Source organism: Maylandia zebra, linkage group LG23 (assembly GCF_041146795.1).
Source record: "Maylandia zebra isolate NMK-2024a linkage group LG23, Mzebra_GT3a, whole genome shotgun sequence".
NCBI classification, from domain to species: Eukaryota; Metazoa; Chordata; class Actinopteri; order Cichliformes; family Cichlidae; genus Maylandia; species Maylandia zebra.
Genome location: NC_135188.1, coordinates 4,809,914 through 4,828,704, shown reverse-complemented (window position 1 = coordinate 4,828,704; position 18,791 = coordinate 4,809,914). Strand labels below are relative to the sequence as shown.

Genomic DNA, 18,791 nt, shown 5'->3' with positions numbered 1-18,791 from the left:
TAAGCAGCGATGTTATCTGAGACATTTGATGTCAGCTTTATCGGGGAGTTGTATTAACAGCAGGTGATACGCTGCGTTTAAATCCTTTCAAGTTAACTTACAGAGAGATTAGTGAAACGGATAACTGTTAGATTTTTTTTCTAAATCCTACAAACAAAACCAAAACTTGTCAATTTGTCCTGTGGATAAAATTAAATCTGTTCTTTTATTTTTACTACGCTGATATTTGGACTAGAATGCAGAGTTTACCATCAGTGTAATTCAAGTATGCTAATATATTCAGCCTGGGAAAGAAATTGGCTACTACTGTACAATCATGTTGTTTTGATTATTCTGTTTCAAATTGTTTATCTATGGACTGGATTCCCGCATTAATGGAGGAGGCTGAATGCATTCGTTATCCATTTGCCATTAAAGGAAAGCAAATGAATAAAGGATTTTTTCCAGGCCCCTCCCGACCTGGATTGGAACACACTCAGTCCAGCTTGGATCATATTTTCTTTTAAAGATTTTGCTAAGCCTAAAAATGATCCATTGCGCGTCTTTATCCTGTCAGCAGGGATTCACGATCACGAATCTTCTCATATGAGACTTTTACCACATTTTCCTGCATCAGCATCAGACTCCATCAGATTATGTTTGAACAAGTGTCACATTTTTTGGAAAAACTTTAACGTTATTGCACGTTAACCGCAGCCGTGTTGAATTCATTTGGCAGCTACTGGATTGACAGACATGCCATCGCACCACATTGATTTTTCTCCCCTCCTTTTCATTAAACAACAGTGGCTTTTAAAGTAATTTGCGCTAAGGGCAACCAGTGGGAATGTTGATGCCAAATCAGGATCACAGCGATCAATGAGCCAGACTCATCAAACAACTGGCAAGATGGCAAATCCCAAACGACAGCTTTAAAAATGTTAAAGATTCATGCAAAATCTTTCCAACATCCAAAAACGGGCCGCTTTCAAGAGGCTGACAGGAGCGCGTGCGAGTATCTGTCTGAAAAGCGGAATGAAGAAATGCCTCTAACTGGAGCTGATATTCAGCTGAAAGCTTTGGAAATCACTAAAGAGCTGAACATACCCACAACCGAGTTCAAAGTCTGTGTAACCGATTGATGCGCCGAAATGGACTGTGCCTCCGTTGTGAGACTTCTTGCCCAGAACTTCCTCTAAGACTTCAGAGAGAAGCTACTGATTCTGATAGAAAGATGATTCTCTTTGAGATGTTAAAATGGAATTAGAAAAGCCTGCAGGCTATAGTTTGGCAAGTTTGCTGTTTTTATTTAAATAACTCGGTTGGAAAAATGCGATTATTATTATTATATATCAAGCAATATTTACTCATTTTGATTTATATGTTATGCTTTTTTCTTCTTACAATGAAGTATATCTTGTTTTACACTTTACCTTCAGATTGTTCGGGGCAGCGGCATAAACTGAACCTTTTTAAAAACATAGATTACAGTTTAAACTGAGCAAACTCTGAGTAAACTGCTTTTTCTCCAGTGTTTTGGTGCCTTTGCCATCCAAGCTGTCTTTACAAGCTGCAGATGTAACAATAGCCCGTTTGTCTGTGTGGACAGCTCGCTGCTTAAACCAGTGCAGCAGAGTGCATGGCACACAGTTTGTTTTTTATATGAGAGGAGTTCAGCCAACTAAGAAGAGCAGACTGCAGCTGTTAAAATGGAACACACAACTAACTGTCAAGGATAAAAAATGCCAGAAAGTGTACAAGCGGAAACAAAATACTGCTGTTGGGAACAAACGGAACATATTTATTTTTGCTCTCTTTTTTATTTGTGTGTGTGTGTGTGTGTGTGTGTGTGTGTGTGTGTGTGTGTGTGTGTGTGTGTGTGTGTGTGTGTGTGTGTGTGTGTGTGTTACTCATGTTGTGGGGACATCAATCTTTTTACTAAGTCAAACTCCGGGGAGCTGCCTCTGTCATGTGGACAAAAAACAACTCCCACAATGCAAATCATTAAATTTTAAAATGAACGCTTGGTTTAAAGGGACAGCGAGCCCAAGAATCACACACACACACACACACACACACACACACACACACACACACACACACATATACATATATATATATATATATATATATATATATATATATATATATATATATATATATATATATATATATATATATACCCCGGCGGAAGGGGCTACATGAATAGGATGATGGACCTATGGATATATATATATATATATATATATATATATATATATATATATATATATATATATATATAAAAAAACACCCAGCACGCCCCTGCGGGCGGTTTATCCTTCAAGCTCGGGTCCTCTACCAGAGGCCTGGGAGCTTGAGGGTCCTGCGCAGTATCTTAGCTGTTCCCAGGACTGCGCTCTTCTGGACAGAGATCTCCGATGTTGTTCCCGGGATCTGCTGGAGCCACTCGCCTATCTTGGGAGTCACCGCACCTAGTGCTCCGATTACCACGGGGACCACCGTTACCTTCACCCTCCACATCCTCTCGAGCTCTTCTCTGAGCCCTTGGTATTTCTCCAGCTTCTCGTGTTCCTTCTTCCTGATATTGCTGTCATTCGGAACCGCTACATCGATCACTACGGCCGTCTTCTTCTGTTTGTCTACCACCACTATGTCCGGTTGGTTAGCCACCACCATTTTGTCCGTCTGTATCTGGAAGTCCCACAGGATCTTAGCTCGGTCATTCTCCACCACCCTTGGGGGCATCTCCCATTTTGACCTCGGGACTTCCAGGTTATACTCCGCACAGATGTTCCTGTACACTATGCCGGCCACTTGGTTATGGCGTTCCCTGTATGCCTTGCCTGCTAGCATCTTGCACCCTGCTGTTATGTGCTGGATTGTCTCTGGGGCATCTTTACACAGCCTGCACCTGGGGTCTTGCCTGGTGTGATAGACCCCAGCCTCTATGGATCTTGTGCTCAGAGCTTGTTCTTGTGCTGCCATGATTAGTGCCTCTGTGCTGTCTTTCAGTCCAGCTTTGTCCAGCCACTGGTAGGATTTCTGGATATCAGCCACCTCCTCTATCTGCCGGTGGTACATACCGTGCAGGGCTCTGTCCTTCCATGATGGTTCCTCGTCTCCCTCCTCTTTCTTGGGTTTCTGCTGCCTGAGGTATTCACTGAGCACTCGGTCAGTTGGGGCCATCTTCCCAATGTATTCTTGGATGTTCGTTGCCTCATCCTGGACTGTGGTGCTGACACTCACCAGTCCCCGGCCCCCTTCCTTCCGCTTAGCGTACAGCCTCAGGGTGCTGGACTTAGGGTGAAACCCTCCATGCATGGTAAGGAGCTTTCTTGTCTTTATGTCAGTGGCTTCTATCTCCTCCTTTGGCCAGCCTATTACCCCAGCAGGGTACCTGATCACGGGCAGGGCGTACGTGTTGATGGCCCGGATCTTGTTCTTACCATTCAGCTGACTCCTCAGGACTTGCCTGACCCTCTGCAGGTACTTGGTGGTTGCAGCTTTTCTAGCGGCCTCTTCATGGTTCCCATTCGCCTGCGGGATCCCCAAGTACTTGTAACTGTCCTCTATGTCTGCAATGTTGCCTTCTGGTAGTTCAATCCCCTCAGTTCTGACTACCTTCCCTCTCTTTGTTACCATCCGACTACACTTCTCCAGTCCGAACGACATTCCAATGTCATTGCTGTATAGCCTGGTAGTGTGGATCAGTGAATCGATGTCTCGTTCACTCTTGGCATACAGCTTGATGTCATCCATGTACAGGAGGTGGCTGACAACTGCTCCGTTCTGTAGTCGGTATCCGTAGCCAGTCTTGTTAATGATCTCACTGAGGGGGTTCAGGCCTATGCAGAACAGCAGTGGGGACAGAGCATCTCCTTGGTAGATCCCGCACTTGATGGTGACTTGTGCTATGGGCTTGGAGTTGGCCTCTAGTGTTGTACGCCACATCCCCATTGAGTTCCTGATGAAGGCTCTTAGGGTCCTGTTGATCTTGTACAATTCTAGGCATTCCAGTATCCAGCTGTGGGGCATTGAGTCATAGGCCTTCTTGTAATCAATCCAGGCAGTGCACAGGTTGGTCAGTCTGGTCTTGCAGTCTCGGCTGACTGTTCTGTCTACCAGTAGCTGGTGTTTTGCGCCTCTGGTATTCTTGCCAATTCCTTTCTGTGTCCCGCTCATGTATTGACCCATGTGCCTGTTCATCTTAGCCGATATGATGCCTGACAGGAGCTTCCATGTAGTACTGAGGCAGGTTATTGGTCGGTAGTTGGAGGGGACCGGTCCCTTCTTGGGGTCCTTGGGGATCAGGACCGTCCGGCCTTCAGTTAGCCATTCCGGGTGTCTCTCGTTAACTAGCAGCTGGTTCATTTGTGCTGCCAGACGCTCGTGGAGTGCAGTCAGCTTCTTCAGCCAGTAGGCGTGAACCATGTCGGGCCCTGGTGCTGTCCAACTCTTCATACTGGAGACCCTTTCTTGGATATCTGCCACTGTGATGGTTACTGGACCCTGTATATATATATATATACATATATATATATATATATATATATATATATATATATATATATATACATACCAGTACCAGTACCTGGGGATCCCTGGCCAAATGGGAACCATTAAGAGGCTGCTAGGAAAGCAGCAACCACCAAGTACCTGCAGAGGGTCAGGCAAGTCCTGAGGAGTCAGCTGAACGGTAAGAACAAGATGTGGGCTATCAACACCTATGCCCTGCTCTTGATCAGGTACCCTGCTGGGATAATAGGCTGGCCAAAGGAGGAGATAGAAGCCACTGACATAAAGACAAGAAAGCTCCTTACCATGCATGGAGGGGTTCACCCCAAGTCCAGCACCCTGAGGCTGTACGCTAAGCGGAAGGAAGGGGGCCGGGGACTGGTGAGTGTCAGCACCACAGTCCAGGATGAGACAACGAACATCCACAAATACATCAGGAAGATGGCCCCAACTGACAACAGAAATGTTGCTCAGTGAATACCTCAGGCAGCAGAAACCCAAGAATGACGAGGAAGAGGAGGAACCATCATGGAGGATAGGCCTCTGCACAGTATGTACCACCAGCGGAGGTGGAGATGTACCAGATAGCGGAGGTGGCTGACATCCAGAAATCCTACCAGTGGCTGGACAAAGCCGGACTGAAGAGCAGCACAGAGGCACTAATCATGGCAGCACAGGAACAAGCTCTGAGCACAAGATCCATAGAGGCTGGGGTCTCTCAAACCAGGCAAGACCCCAGATGAAGGATAGACCACCCGCAGGGGCACGAGGGGAATTTTTATGTGGAAGTCAGGAACATTAAATGCACAAATATGTATATGTTTAACTATCTCTGGTCAATATGTAAACATCCCTAACAGGGTGGAACACATTCAGAGGCAATGTTTCATAAAACTACCTGTAATTACTATTTTATCCATCCCTGAGCTTGACCGTAATGGATTTCATATAGTTAAACATGTCAGTATTGAAACAAATGATAACAAAATCTATAAAAAATAAATCTTTTTTTATTTTCCAAAAGTTATGAAGCTAAAATGTTGCCGCAAAAAGAGAATCACCCAAAGGTTTGTGAATAAGTGTGGTCTAATTCATAAATGCAGACAGATTAACAACACTGAAAAAAGTGAAACGTCTAAACGTCATTTAGTTGAATTTAAATTTTATATTGTCGCAATCGAAAGTTCAGTTTTCTGGTTTGAAACTGTTTTGTTTTTTTTCACTTTACCTAAATTTAAAACTCACTTACCCTAGAAAAACCAACAGAAACAGTTTGCCCTTAAGTAAATATCTTTAAGTCAAAGGTGATTGTGTCATGTGACTCACATTCCTGTGTCCCCCCATTACCTCACTTCAGCAGTGAACATACGCTGAACAGTTCCAGACAGATCTATACTCTTAAACACACCTTTGATGCACTGCAGAAACTGTTTGTGGAGATAGAAACAAAAACAACGACACGTAGAATCTGTAGTCTCAGTGTCAAGCATTGGATTAGCCAGAGAGACATGTGGACACTGCATTTTTTTGTTTGTAATCAGAAACACTCGAAAGAAGTATAAAGAATTTCTGTTAGATGTTATTGTGATGGAACAGATTTAATTTGATTTGAGAGAAATTAGAACCACAGCATCTGATTTTTTTCCCCTCGATTGTTCAAAGGGTTCTGTGTGTTATCTTCATTTTATTTAGGAAGCAATGAGAACACACGGTGTTAGAAATGCTGTTCATGTTAAAGGCTGTTACATTACCAATTTAAAGGTGAGCTGCTCAATTTGGCATATTTTTGTTAAAAAAGAGGGGTTTGGTGGGGGTTGGGATGGGGAATCATTTTTTTTCAATTTTGTCTGGTTTATTTTTGTTTGCTTGTCTTTTCGCCCTACGCAACTGTTGTGTTGCTAAAAAAAAAAAGATAACATAAAAATTTAGTCCTTCAAAGGAGAATTTATCTTCATTTCTAACAAGTTGATTTTAACTTCAAGAAATCAGCTTTTTTTGTAAAACCACAGCTTTTGTTTTATTACATTTTAAGGAATAACATAGATTTTTGTGAAGCTTTATTAAGTAAGTTGAATGAGGACATAATAAACCAATTTTCAATTACGTATAAGTAGAAATGGTATTTCATTACACTGACTAAAAAGTATAAGTTGAATGAACTTAAAAGATTGCATGTAACAAAATTAGAGTCAGGTTTTACCAAAGCAGTTAGTTTGTTTCAATTTACATTCATGATTCTGGAAAAATAAAGATTTTTTTTTAAATACAAATTTACATTTTCAGTCAAATCAAACTTGTAGTCTTAGTAAAAATAATAAATTTAGCTGTAACAAATTAGACTGATTTTTTAAAAGTTGGTTCAAAAGAACATTTTTTTCATTGAACATATTTCTCCACCAATAACCGTAGCTTTCATGCTACATGTCTCTTTGCACTAGGGGACTCAATACAGCTGGTTGCTAACTGGTTGTATTCTGGTTACATGCTTATATAACAGCAAAGCTGCCAAACACCTGTGTCAGTTAAAACCTGTCCTGCAGCAACTGCGTCACTTTTTGTGGAGGAATTTCTGAACTTGACTTTCAGATCAATTCTCGCTGCACTTTGAATGTAATTAGTTATCATAGATCGCATTTAATTGCCAATTTGATTCAGTCACAAAAGGATAGCAGACTGACTTTATCTTATCATCATTTTATTGTGGTTTTGATCCACCAAAGTCATTTTGAAGACAGCATCTGTGGTCCCCCCTTCAGATCTACATGGATAAAGGTGCAGACTAAAGGCATGATATTTTTTTATAGGCCATGTCTGTCATGTTTGGGTAAGGTTTAGGTTACAGCATGGTGGTAGAGTATTTAGCACTGTCACCTCACCTCAAATTCAGTCTGGGGCCTTTCTGTGTAGAGTTTGCATGCTCCCACATCCTTCCACAGCCCACAAACATGCATGAAGGTTAGGTTACCTGGTGATACGAAACTGAATGTGAATGTTTGTTTTTCTCTATGGGTGTACCCCACCTCTCGCCTCTATGCTAGCTGGGATAGGCTCCCCCACGATCCTGAGAAGGATAAGTGAAAGAGAATGGATTGATGGTTGTCAGCCTCTGTGTGTTAGCCCTGCGACAGACTGGCGGCCTGTCCAGGGTGAACCTCTGGGATAGATTAGGTGGGGTGGGAGACTTACCCCTATTTACTTTTTCGGTGAGTTAGATGGCACATTTACTGCAATATTACAGACAGATAGCTAAGGATCTCCTTACAAAGAGATTAGCTTAGCACAGAGGCTGGGAATAGGGTGGGGGGGGAGGGAGACATTTGTGCAGGCCTTGTCCAAAGCTCAAAAACACACTTGTCAGCACCTCTCATGTGACACACTTTGTTTTACAAGCATCAGTCACTCACAGTCTGATCATCAGAGTGAAGTTGGCAGGCTACCAGCAGAAATGTGGCACATAAGTATTTGGGGAAAGATAAACTCTTGTTAAACTTTCAAATGCAAACCAAGCAAAAGAACAAATGGAATGCAGTTTGCAAATATCTGGCTTTTGGAGTCCCAGCGGTAGTACTAAAAAGACTAACTGCAAGCTGGTACTACTTTTAAATCTATGTGTTTGTGTATTTTCATGTTCCAACACAACCATTCCAGCGTTAACATGCTAAAATATTAGCCTCCTAAAAGAACCGAGCAGCAGTAGCAGCAAAATAAAAGTGCATCTAAATATTATGATCATATGCACAAATTGGTTTAATCTTAGACGTTTGCTGCATGAAGTGGAGTCTCTTTGTGCTCTTTCCTTTCATCTTTGCAACTGTGTCCTTTAAATTGTTGACGCGAATTATGATAGAATATGGTTTTAATAAAGAAAAAGGGCATATTATCTCTTTGTCTCTGTTATTTTGTTATTGTTTTTTGCGTGTCCCAATGGCCTGTTGATTTGAGACAAGCACTAAGTGGCTGTTAATGGCACAAACATGGCTGTGCTTTTAAAATAGCAGACCGCCCATTAGACTGGTATTAACAAGGTAATGGCCTGTTACTAAACTGCTGAATGACATTGTCGCTGCCGCCAAGCCGAGCTGATGGCCGCAATGCACACATGATCACACACACACAAAGCCTGCATATATTTCTTCCATAAACAAAAAAGAAATGCGAGTGATTTGCATGCTGCGTATGTGTGTAAGCAAAGTTGGAGAGGAGTGAAAGTGATTTACAGTAACTTTGTGTTGCTGTCGAGACGTGAGGAGAAAAAGATGAGAGACAAGAAGACAGAATCTAAAAGAAAGCGAAGGAAAAAGACAAAAAGAATGAAAGACATAGCTGGAAGGTGTTATGGTAGTTATTAAAGCTGGGATGCACTACGGTTGTTTACCTCAGCCTGACTGTATTGTTGTGGCTCAGAAATTATTGATAGGTACGAAGAGACGGAGTAATAAAGAACTACACATCAGTCCTGTCTGTACATCTGACTGCCTGTCTGTTCTGCTTGTCGGATCGGTTTTAGTAACCGTTTCTCTTAAAAGCAACAGTGGCCCGAATGACATTTAAGAACAAACTCTGTCCTCGTCGTCTCTTTAGAGCTCGAAAACAGGCGGAGATGTGTTGCACGTATTGCACGTTGGCTTGCACGTCGTATGTTGCATTCTTCGAATACACGGTTGTGTACAGTACACACACACTCTTACACTGCGGTGCAGCGATAGGGCAGCGCAGTAGGGGGTATATCCCTGGGAAATCATTTCTCCCTCTCCTTTCTTCCTATTTGTAACTTGTCCTTTCAAGCAAGACGGCCCTTAAAGTTCAGTGGCGCATTCTTCAAAAAAGGCTATTACTGGCTGCCTCTGATTCTGTATCATGCCGTGCACAGACCAGCCATCCCTCCTTTTTATGTTCCTCTCCTCCTGTCATCATTTTCTGAAGCCAAGAGAGGAGAAGTCAGAGTTTCAGAAAGGCCCGCAACCAGTGCCTTTAAACCCTAAGCAGTCCCGCCTCTGACTTTGCGCCAGACGGCCATATCCTATCACCAAAAGGGCCTATTGCTTTTGATACATGAAAGAGCTCCCTCTTTGTCTCTCTCTTAGTGGATCTTTGTCTTGTCCTCTGTGACAAGTGCCTATCGCACCCATGCTCAACACTTAGGGGCTTTCATAAAGCCGCATGTGACTGCAAAGAGATACGGGCTGCTTCTAAACGGCATGAGAGAACCACGCTGTTGTTGGCCCTGAAGACCAGACAAAGAGTAAAATAGATCAAGGCGAAAGCAAACAGTGGTCGCGAGGAAGGCTTTCTCAACCCTTTCTGGCCTATAACTGAGTTTGTTTTATCCTAGGATTTAAAAATAAGGATGTCCTGTGTTTTAAAGGACATGAATTTGGAAAAAACAAATAGATTTCAAGCCAACAGATGCCATCAAATCTCCAGTGCAACACGGCACACACGTTAAAACCTCCAAATGCTGCCAGAAATTTTTACAGTGCATAAAATAGAAGAGTCATAGAGCTTCCACTTGAGTGCTCATTTGTTGGCAGAATGTGACCAGAGCTCGCACTGGTGGCTCTCTGCTCTGTGGTCAATGATGACCAAAGGCCTGCATTTCACCACCACCTCTCAGTTAACATAATTAGAAAGCCCTTCAGCTCAGGCTTGAATACTGATGGCTGGCTAGCACCTTGTTTAGGACCGCACGTTTCCCCTCCGACGCTCGTCTCCTCCCGTCAGCGTGTCTCACTCTGTCACTCCCATCGTCTGTGACCTCCACTGTCATCACGACTGCCCTTGAAGAGCAGAAATCTCTCCATTTCACAGGGACCAGCCATAAGGGGGCTTGATTGCGGCAAATTGATCCATAATCACACAGTGCTCAGTGCTTTTTATCCTGCCGCCTCTTCATCTCCACTTAAGAGGCCCGCCGTTGGCATATTTACATGCTGTCTTCTCGAGGGTTTCCTCTGCTGCCACCACTCTGTCTCCCTCCACCCTTCATCCCTTTTATGACTCTCCCAATTTTCTTGTCTCTCCTTCACTTTTTCCCTCCCCCTTTCCCGTCTGGATGCGATGCCAGTCGGACTGACCGTTCCCGAGGCCCGTGCTGTCTCTCTGTAAAAGGCACACACACACATTCAGACACACCTCTGACCAATGCATCTCTGCTTTTGATTGCGATCGTCAGCTTCACACACACCCAAGGTGGTCAAGAGGATGAAGGAAACAGAGAGGGAAACGAGTGCAGAGACGAGCAGACGACAGGATGAGTTTGTAAAGGGAGAATTCAGAGGTAGAGGCGGTTTAATCTAGCACATACTCTATCATACCATATGTCTTCGTGTCCCCTTTTACCTTTGGCTCACTTGCCTTTGTCTTTCTGTCCCCCTCGTCCAATTCAAAATTACTTTTCTCCAATTTACAGAGGGCTTTCAAACAGCAATTACGCTGTCATGTTGAGTAATACAATTTACAAGACGTAGCCCATAATTGAACAGTGAGCTCAATAAATAAAGCCAAAGGCAGCAATTAAAATTTTTGACCCACCATTGTAAATTTTCAGATAACACAGCAAAATAACATGTACGACAGTGGGACAGTTGAGCTTTTATGGAGGCAGCTAAGCTTTTGCTTCTCCCTTTCAGCTCAGGCTTGAGGGAGAAAAGCAAACCATTATGAACCCTGAGAAGGGCTCCCTACCTAGTAAGCAGTAACAGAGTTACATTGATATTATGTACTTTTTCAATGCTGCGCCACTCAGTTCTTGCTATGACTTCTTCACAAGCTTCTGACTCAGAGCCATCATATCGGTTGTGACATGAATCAGGTGCGAAAGAATTTCAGATCCGCTCTTCTGTACAAGACTTGGACTGAATGCCAACGAAGCCGTAGAGACGAACCCCGACAAAGAACCTGCCGGGCGACTTTTGACACATTTAGTGATTTGGAATATATCCAAGTTGTTGTTATCGTTATGACCGCAGTTATCTTGAGCTGAGGGTGAAGAACGATGTATTTTGGCTTTGTTTACAGATCATTAAGTCATCCCACTGTAACAGTTTTTAGGATCCCTCCCATAAGATGTCAGAGTGCAGCATGACTTTGACATATTTTTTGTCTTTAACTTTCCTGCTTTTGATTTCTTCTTTAGTGGCATCATTAAGCGTAAGAGTGGATTTGGGAGTTTGCGCTTTCACAGATTACAAATAGCTTCGTATCGCTGCAGCCTAGCTACACTGGTAGACTAACTTGGGCAATCAGGAATTAATGCGAGTGTGTTTTTATGCAGCAGTTTATAGGCGATGCCCTTATGCAACGATCTTATTCACTCGCTAAGCAAATTATAAAGTAGCTGAGTAAAGTTTCTTGTGTTTGTTTTGCTGGTTTTTGGCTTCTCTTTGTTTTCCTCTTCGCCTCTTGTCTGTTTGCTTCTCTGTCTCCCCCTCACCGTCCTTTCTCCTTTTATCTTTCCAGTCGTCCTCTGTGTTTCCGTCCTCACACCTGTCTGTGTAAATATCCTCCACTCTGTAGATTTCATTTCTTTGTCTGTTCAGAGAAAACACCAGGATTCCTATTTTCATGACAATTAGTAACGTTCATACTGTTTTCCTCCTTTAGGCGTCTCTCCTCCGCTCCCTCTCCCACCCCTTCTCACCTCTCTGAGAGTTTAGCTGTGTAATGTGTGGTGTGTGAAGCGACAGGGGATGCTTTATTAATGTGTGGGGAGGCCTTGGCGGTACCCCTGCCTCCCCACAATAATATGAGATGAATAAATCTGAGACACGCCACAGGCTCTCGAGCACCTACAGGCGCAAACACACCCACATGCACATACACAGAACTTAAGTCGCGGACCTGGTCAATTCCTGGGGAAGAAAACAGCATCATAAAACTCTTATCACTTTAGAGCCCTCTGCTCTTCAGCACACACCGCCATCTCTCTCTGTCTCCGCTTTTTCTTTTTCTTCCTCTCTCTGTCTCTCCGGTTGTCCTTGAGGTGGCAGAGGGGTGGTGTCAGCAGGTGGAGTGGGCTGGGGGTGAAGAAGCACAAAGCTTTGATGCTTGTTGGGTCTCACTCAGCTGGGCAGTATACAGCACCGCAGCTCATCCCAAGGCTCTGTATAAATTCAACGCCAGTGACAATTTACAGCTCGCGCCCATCCTCAACATGACACACCAAGCAGAGCTTCAAGCGTGTCTTGTTGCCATCTCACCAAAGAGAGGCTAATTTATTACAGTGTAAAATCCACAGAGCAGAGTTAGGGGGGGAGGCAGAGAAATAGGGAGGCCTTGGTCTGGAGACTTGGTGTATAATATGCTTTTTTAAAAACTGTGTATATGGAAAAGGGCTGCAGTATATGCAGGAGCACATTATCCCTCCCCGCAGTGTGCCAAAGTGTTTAGATATTCCATATTTCATCTGCTTTAATATAAAACCAAAGATGCTATTTAGGGTCCAGTAAAGTGAGGATAGTCACAGTTTAGTGCCTTTTACGTCAGAAAGTTTGGACATCAATAATATTAAAGCACAAGCTAAGTCTACCTCTATCTCCCTGAATCAAATTTAGTCTTAAAAAAGGGTAAATGTATTTAAATATATGCCATGTCTTCCAGAAGGTCTTGACGGGGCTTCCTTTGTACCCGCCGAAGAAGAACGATGAAGAAGATCTCAGTTAATTACATCACGTCACAACTTATGAGACTGAACCCCAAGTTCCCGAGCCTGCTGTCACAGAAAGAGCTGACCAGCACAATCAGGGCTGACCTTCAGAATCCATTAGATTTATGTTGTTTTTCACTGGCACTTTCCTTCTCGCTGGTAATTTCCATATTTATCAGAGCTGATCATAGTTTGACATCCTTTAATTTTTTATTTCCTCCTGGCGAGCTGCGAGAGAATGAGCGGTAATGTGCAGTTAGTGCGGCTCGTGACTTTGGCAGGTGAGAAATATGCTGAGGGAGCTCTTTGATTTGGTAGCGTGGGTATAAATTTTGCCTCCGCTGCCTTCACTCACTCATTGTCAACTCCCCCTCCGCCCCCTGCTCAGCCGCCTCCCTCTCACTGTAGCGTACGCCTGCATTCTCGTTCTCACCTAACTCTTAGATTTTTTTTAGTCATGTTCTGAGCTGTTGTGACAGGCCAGTGGAGCCGTGAAGTTAAAATTAAAGAGATTCGTAATTGAGAAACATAACCTTTCACGTGTAGGCACTCGACCACGTCTCCATGGCGGGATGAAGAATTTACGTCACAAAAACGGCGCCTGATGGATCGCTAACATATGTAGATCACAATTACAGCACTTCACATAAATCACAACAGTGATGTACAAATACAATTATATAATAAGTAGAGTCAATATGATACTAAATTTAATACACTTAAATAGATACTATATATAAAGAAATATACGCATTAAAAAGGCCAAATAAATAACTATGGTTAAACTAGTTGCAGGTAATTGATGTAATCCAATTCAGTTGTATTTATATTGCGCCAAATCAAAGCAACGGTCACTTCAAGGCGCTATATAGCAGATATGAAACCCCAACCACTATGAAGAAGCACTTGGCGACAGTGGGAAGGAAAAACTCCCTTTTAACAGGAAGATGCCTGCAGCAGAAGCAGGCTCATATTTTACAAATAGCAGGCTCATATTTTACAAATATGTAAAATAATTGTTTACTTTTTCTTCTTCTTTGGGCTGCTCCTGTTAGGGGACAGAATCATCCTCCTTACGTCACACCGACCCCCTGCATGCCTTCCTTCATCATATGTCCAAATCATCTCAACTTTGCCTCTCTAATGGTTTGTCCAAACCCTCCGACATATTCATTTCTAACCAATGCATAATGGAAACATCTCTCATGCTGAAGACGCACCAGCCGTCTCATCCTAACACATGCTTATGTTTCTTATTTCCAGCACTGTGTGGTCATTTGCTATGGCTATGTATATTTTGGTTTGGCAAATTAGCAAACCCCCTCTTTTTTCCCCCCTGCATGTGGCTGATCTGTGAGTGCCAACATGAGACACAGAGGACAAAACTATCCGTGTGTTTATATAGTATCACCATTTTTGGCCATGATTTTGAATTCAACCCAGAATAGTTATGAAATGTTTACTAAATCGGTCAATCAGCTGTCAGTTTTTACAGATATTTGCACTCATTAATCCTTAAGTTAATGAGTTATGGCAAAATATAATGTCACCTGCTGGTTCCAACTTGTCATGTCTATATTATTTGATGATTTATATTTCTTTTATATCAGCTTTGTAATAAAACTATAGTTTCAAAAAAACCATTTTGGCTTGTCAAACAACTGAAGTGAGAGTGATGCTAGTTTGACGTTTCCTACTCTTGAGGAAAAGCATTCATTGGTGGAGGAATGTTCTCTGTTTGTACTTTGATTCCTGAGAACTGTCAGCAAAGACAAACAAAAAGATTTTTCCAGAAAGGCGAATGAGATCATTTGTGACGCCTTGAGAAAGCTACCTTTCTTTCTCTTTCTCTTTTCCTCGTGTCTTCCAAGCTGCTCTTCCAGTCTCGCTCCACAGCCACCCGGCTGCTGATCTCTACTGACACCTTGAGGTCAGGAGACGCTTCTGCACAACTATGCTCGACACTCAAACGAAACTTGACCCTAACCTTTGTGTTACCTTTGTGCGACACACACCTCGGCCCGATTTCCTTTTATGTATAACCTAGCTGTGGTGCTTGTATCCTCCAGGTTCCCTGCGGGTGTCAGTGTGCCTATGGAATAGTGGGACTTAATTTTGTGCTACAGTGCTTGGCTGCGCACAGTCAGATACAGAGGAATGCAGAGATACAGACACATAAACACAACAACTACTTGGGGAGTATTTGTGAGAGCCCTGAGGAGACATAGTCTCACACACACACACGAGCAAACACACGCATACACACAGATACTCACAGAACGATGTGGGATAAACAGTACATCCATTGTAAGCTCCAGGAGCCTGCTGGAAGAGATTGTTTTGATGAAGCAGCAAGGGCACACTAGCACTGAGACTAAATGTAGCATGGCTATGATGGTTGAATTCCCAGACAGTCGGGACCTTGGCAGCTGCCTCCAGTTTGGCTCACAACTTTCTGGGTTCTTGGTTTTACTGTAGGGAAAATGGCTGTGTGCCTTTTTCCCTTTTCTGATTGCAGCTTTGCACTGTACAGTGAGTGTGTGTATCTGAGTGTGTGCGATGGCTGTGCTCTTGGTTCTGGAGCCTACACGGTGGCCCGGGGTCGAGGCCAAAGTAGAATTTGTAAGTGATGGAATTTCACAGACACCGAGCACCCAGCGGCCAGCGAAACCGCAAGCACTCACATTTACAACAAACGCCCTGCCCCGCTCCGCGGAGACTCCTGAATGGCAAAGCCATTTGTCTCTGTGAAGGGCAGAGGGAGGAAAAAGCGAAATAAAATCAGAGGCAGAGTGCTTAAATGGAACAATGCTTTTTTTGTTTACGACTCCAAACTCCTCAGACAGACACTCGTGTGCTCCCACACGCAGAGAAGCACACACTCATTGCTCTGAGGTTAAATTGGAATTAAAGAGAAGGAAAGGTGCATACCCTGTTGCTAATTAGCATTTTCTGTGCTCAGCAGAAGAGGTGGAAGAATCGATAAGATATTAAGTTTGTGTATCGCAATGAAGCTCGCAATCACTTTCATCCATTAGCAACAGCAGATTAGAAGAGAAACACGAGCCAAGAAAACAGCGAAACTTTAACCTTTGTGGTTTGAATGAATAAATCCTGTTTGGCTTTTTTATGTTATTTAGCTTTATGTTGCTTAGTTTTCAATATTAGTAATGCAATCATGCTTGAGATGATTAGAATATAGTCATTCACACTGGTATGAAGAAATATGATGTTGATGTTTAACCTCAAAAGGTTTAGTGGTCCTTGTGTGTGCAAAAATACACCAGTAAAGCGGAAAAGCTCAAGAAAAGTCAAACACATCTGTGCAACAACATCTCCAAGGAGTATGTGTGGAGCGTCGAGCCACAGAGAATTCCTTAGCAAGCCTGAAGTCTTAACTCAAAGAAGACCTCTATCAGGTCACACCTGTTGCAAGCAGAGCCTGACCCTATAGATGTATAATTCACCTTATCTATTGAATATTCTGTGGCGTGTGTTGGTTTGATGATTGATTCATGTGTATCTGGCTGAAAATAGACTGTGAGGTCAGCCTGTGTTTTGACCCAACCTCTCACACCGGACTTTTATGGGTTACATGTATATCTAAGTTTAATACCAACTCTCAATTGTTATTTTGTGTCCGAGAATACGTTTTTGGAGTTGCTCTAAAGGTCTGCTAGAATTTTATGCATTAACAGCACCACCTCTTTCTCCCTCTGGTACCCTGTCTTTACCTTTCTTCTCCTCCTCGCCAACTCCTCTCACTACCCCTGTTTAGACCACATGAGTGCAGAACGGGAGAAGAAGCTGGTCTTTCTCACCGCCCGCGTTCACCCCGGAGAGTCTCCCGCCTCGTTTATTTGTCAAGGTAAAGTTTTAATGGGAGGTCATTGATTCAAATGCAGAACCACTCACCTGTGTGCACAGCAGCAATGCGGTACGTATACATTTTGCTGTTAGTAACCAGGATGTTTATTGATACTGTTGACTCATGTTTTACATCACTTTTTCAAAAATTCAAAATCATCGTTGCACGCCCTGAAAATGAAATGAAAAAAATGAAGATTTATTTTATAATCCGTGGTTTCTCCAGATGATGTAACGGCTCAAAATCCTTGTTTAAAGATCTTTCGTTTGTTTAATTTTTTTTAAACTTTTTATTTCTATTAAAGAGCCCGTTTACCAAATTATCACAAGCCTCAGAAAAACAAATATCAAGAGTACCAAAATGTCTGATCTCCAGCTGAGATTACATTATTATTACATTATACCTCATTAGCCTTTTTCAAACTGGAAAATTCTTTCCAAACATGTTAAATGTAGCACAATCACATTTGCAAAAAAAAGTTGAGACACAGTGTAAAATGTAAACATTTAAATAAAGGTGCAACGTAAACATGTCAAATGTTGGAAATGAGAAATGCTGTTGTTGTCATCTCAATGGTCTTGTCTGCTCCTCTTGTTGTATTTTTCATTTCATAAAACACTAAATGCTTCCAGACAGATCTGGACTGCACACAGGCTGCCTGTGCTGTGGATAGAGGCAAAACAAACCATTAAACCAGACTAATTAACAGACTAGCTCATCGTACTAAAAAAAAAGCTCAACATGTGATCAGTAATAACACATCTCTGATATTGTCTGGAAACTATATGTAATGAAAAGGGATGAGCAGTCAGTCCTTTCACACTTACAAAGGAATTATAATTCTGACCTTGCACCTGAGTATAATATGCTTGAAACTTAACAGAAGAGATACCTGAGCCTATATTTCTCTATAACAACTCGAACTATAGTCCTGAAATACAGTGGTGTTGTGGTGTCTTTGCTCCTGAGCTCTGGTAACTCAAAACTAATAAAGCATCTTGAAAAACTAGGAACCTTTGGGAAATTGTCTTTTAGCAAGATTTAATGGCTCTGTTGCTCCTTTCCATCGGCTCAGAGTGGTCAGGTTAGCTCCTGCTGGGTTCCTTTGTTTATAGGTAATGGGACTGAAAAGGAAAGGTAAAGTGTGCTCTATCTATCTATCTATCTATCTATCTATCTATCTATCTATCTATCTATCTATCTATCTATCTATCTATCTATCTATCTATCTATCTATCTATCTATCTATCTATCTATCTATCTATCTATCTCAGTGTGCATATGCATTATCATGGATCAGATGAGCTGGCTTTTAGTCCGCCGTGTGTCTGTTTTTCCAGCGCCGTCAGCTCCATTCCATTTGTATCGATTTAGGCTTGACGTCTCCTATTCCTCCCTCGATTCTGATGATGCCCCTCGCTGTCCTTCCTTCTCCTTTTGTTTCTCAAAACTCAATTAACTGCCAGCCTGCCTTTGGTTTTCTTTTCAAGTCTATTTTCCTCCGTGTGTGTGCCTGTGTTTCATAGGTGTGATTGACTTCCTGGTGAGCCACCACCCTGTTGCTCAGATCCTGAGAGATCATGTGATCTTCAAGATAGTCCCCATGCTAAATCCCGACGGAGTCTACCTGGGCAATTACAGGTACACAAATGTGCATGTTTTAATTCTTAATTTTAAACCGTCCCTACACTAAGTAGAACTCACACATTACATGGTTTTGTATCACACTCTGTGGGGTTATATCCTCTTAACTCCACCTTTAGAGAGCTTAATGAATTCATA

General features: G+C 42.6%; 1 protein-coding gene across 5 annotated transcripts in view; it reads left to right on the top strand.

Annotated features, from left to right (window-relative positions):
* agbl4 (AGBL carboxypeptidase 4) overlaps positions 1 to 18,791 on the top strand; it is a 350,713-nt gene that overhangs the window by 296,766 nt on the left and 35,156 nt on the right. For all 5 annotated transcript variants that reach the window (XM_076879895.1, XM_076879894.1, XM_076879891.1 and 2 more), the window contains 2 exons: positions 16,920 to 17,009; positions 18,536 to 18,650. In XM_076879895.1, the coding sequence (XP_076736010.1) occupies positions 16,920 to 17,009; positions 18,536 to 18,650 (205 nt within the window). The remainder of the gene's footprint in view (positions 1 to 16,919; positions 17,010 to 18,535; positions 18,651 to 18,791) is intronic.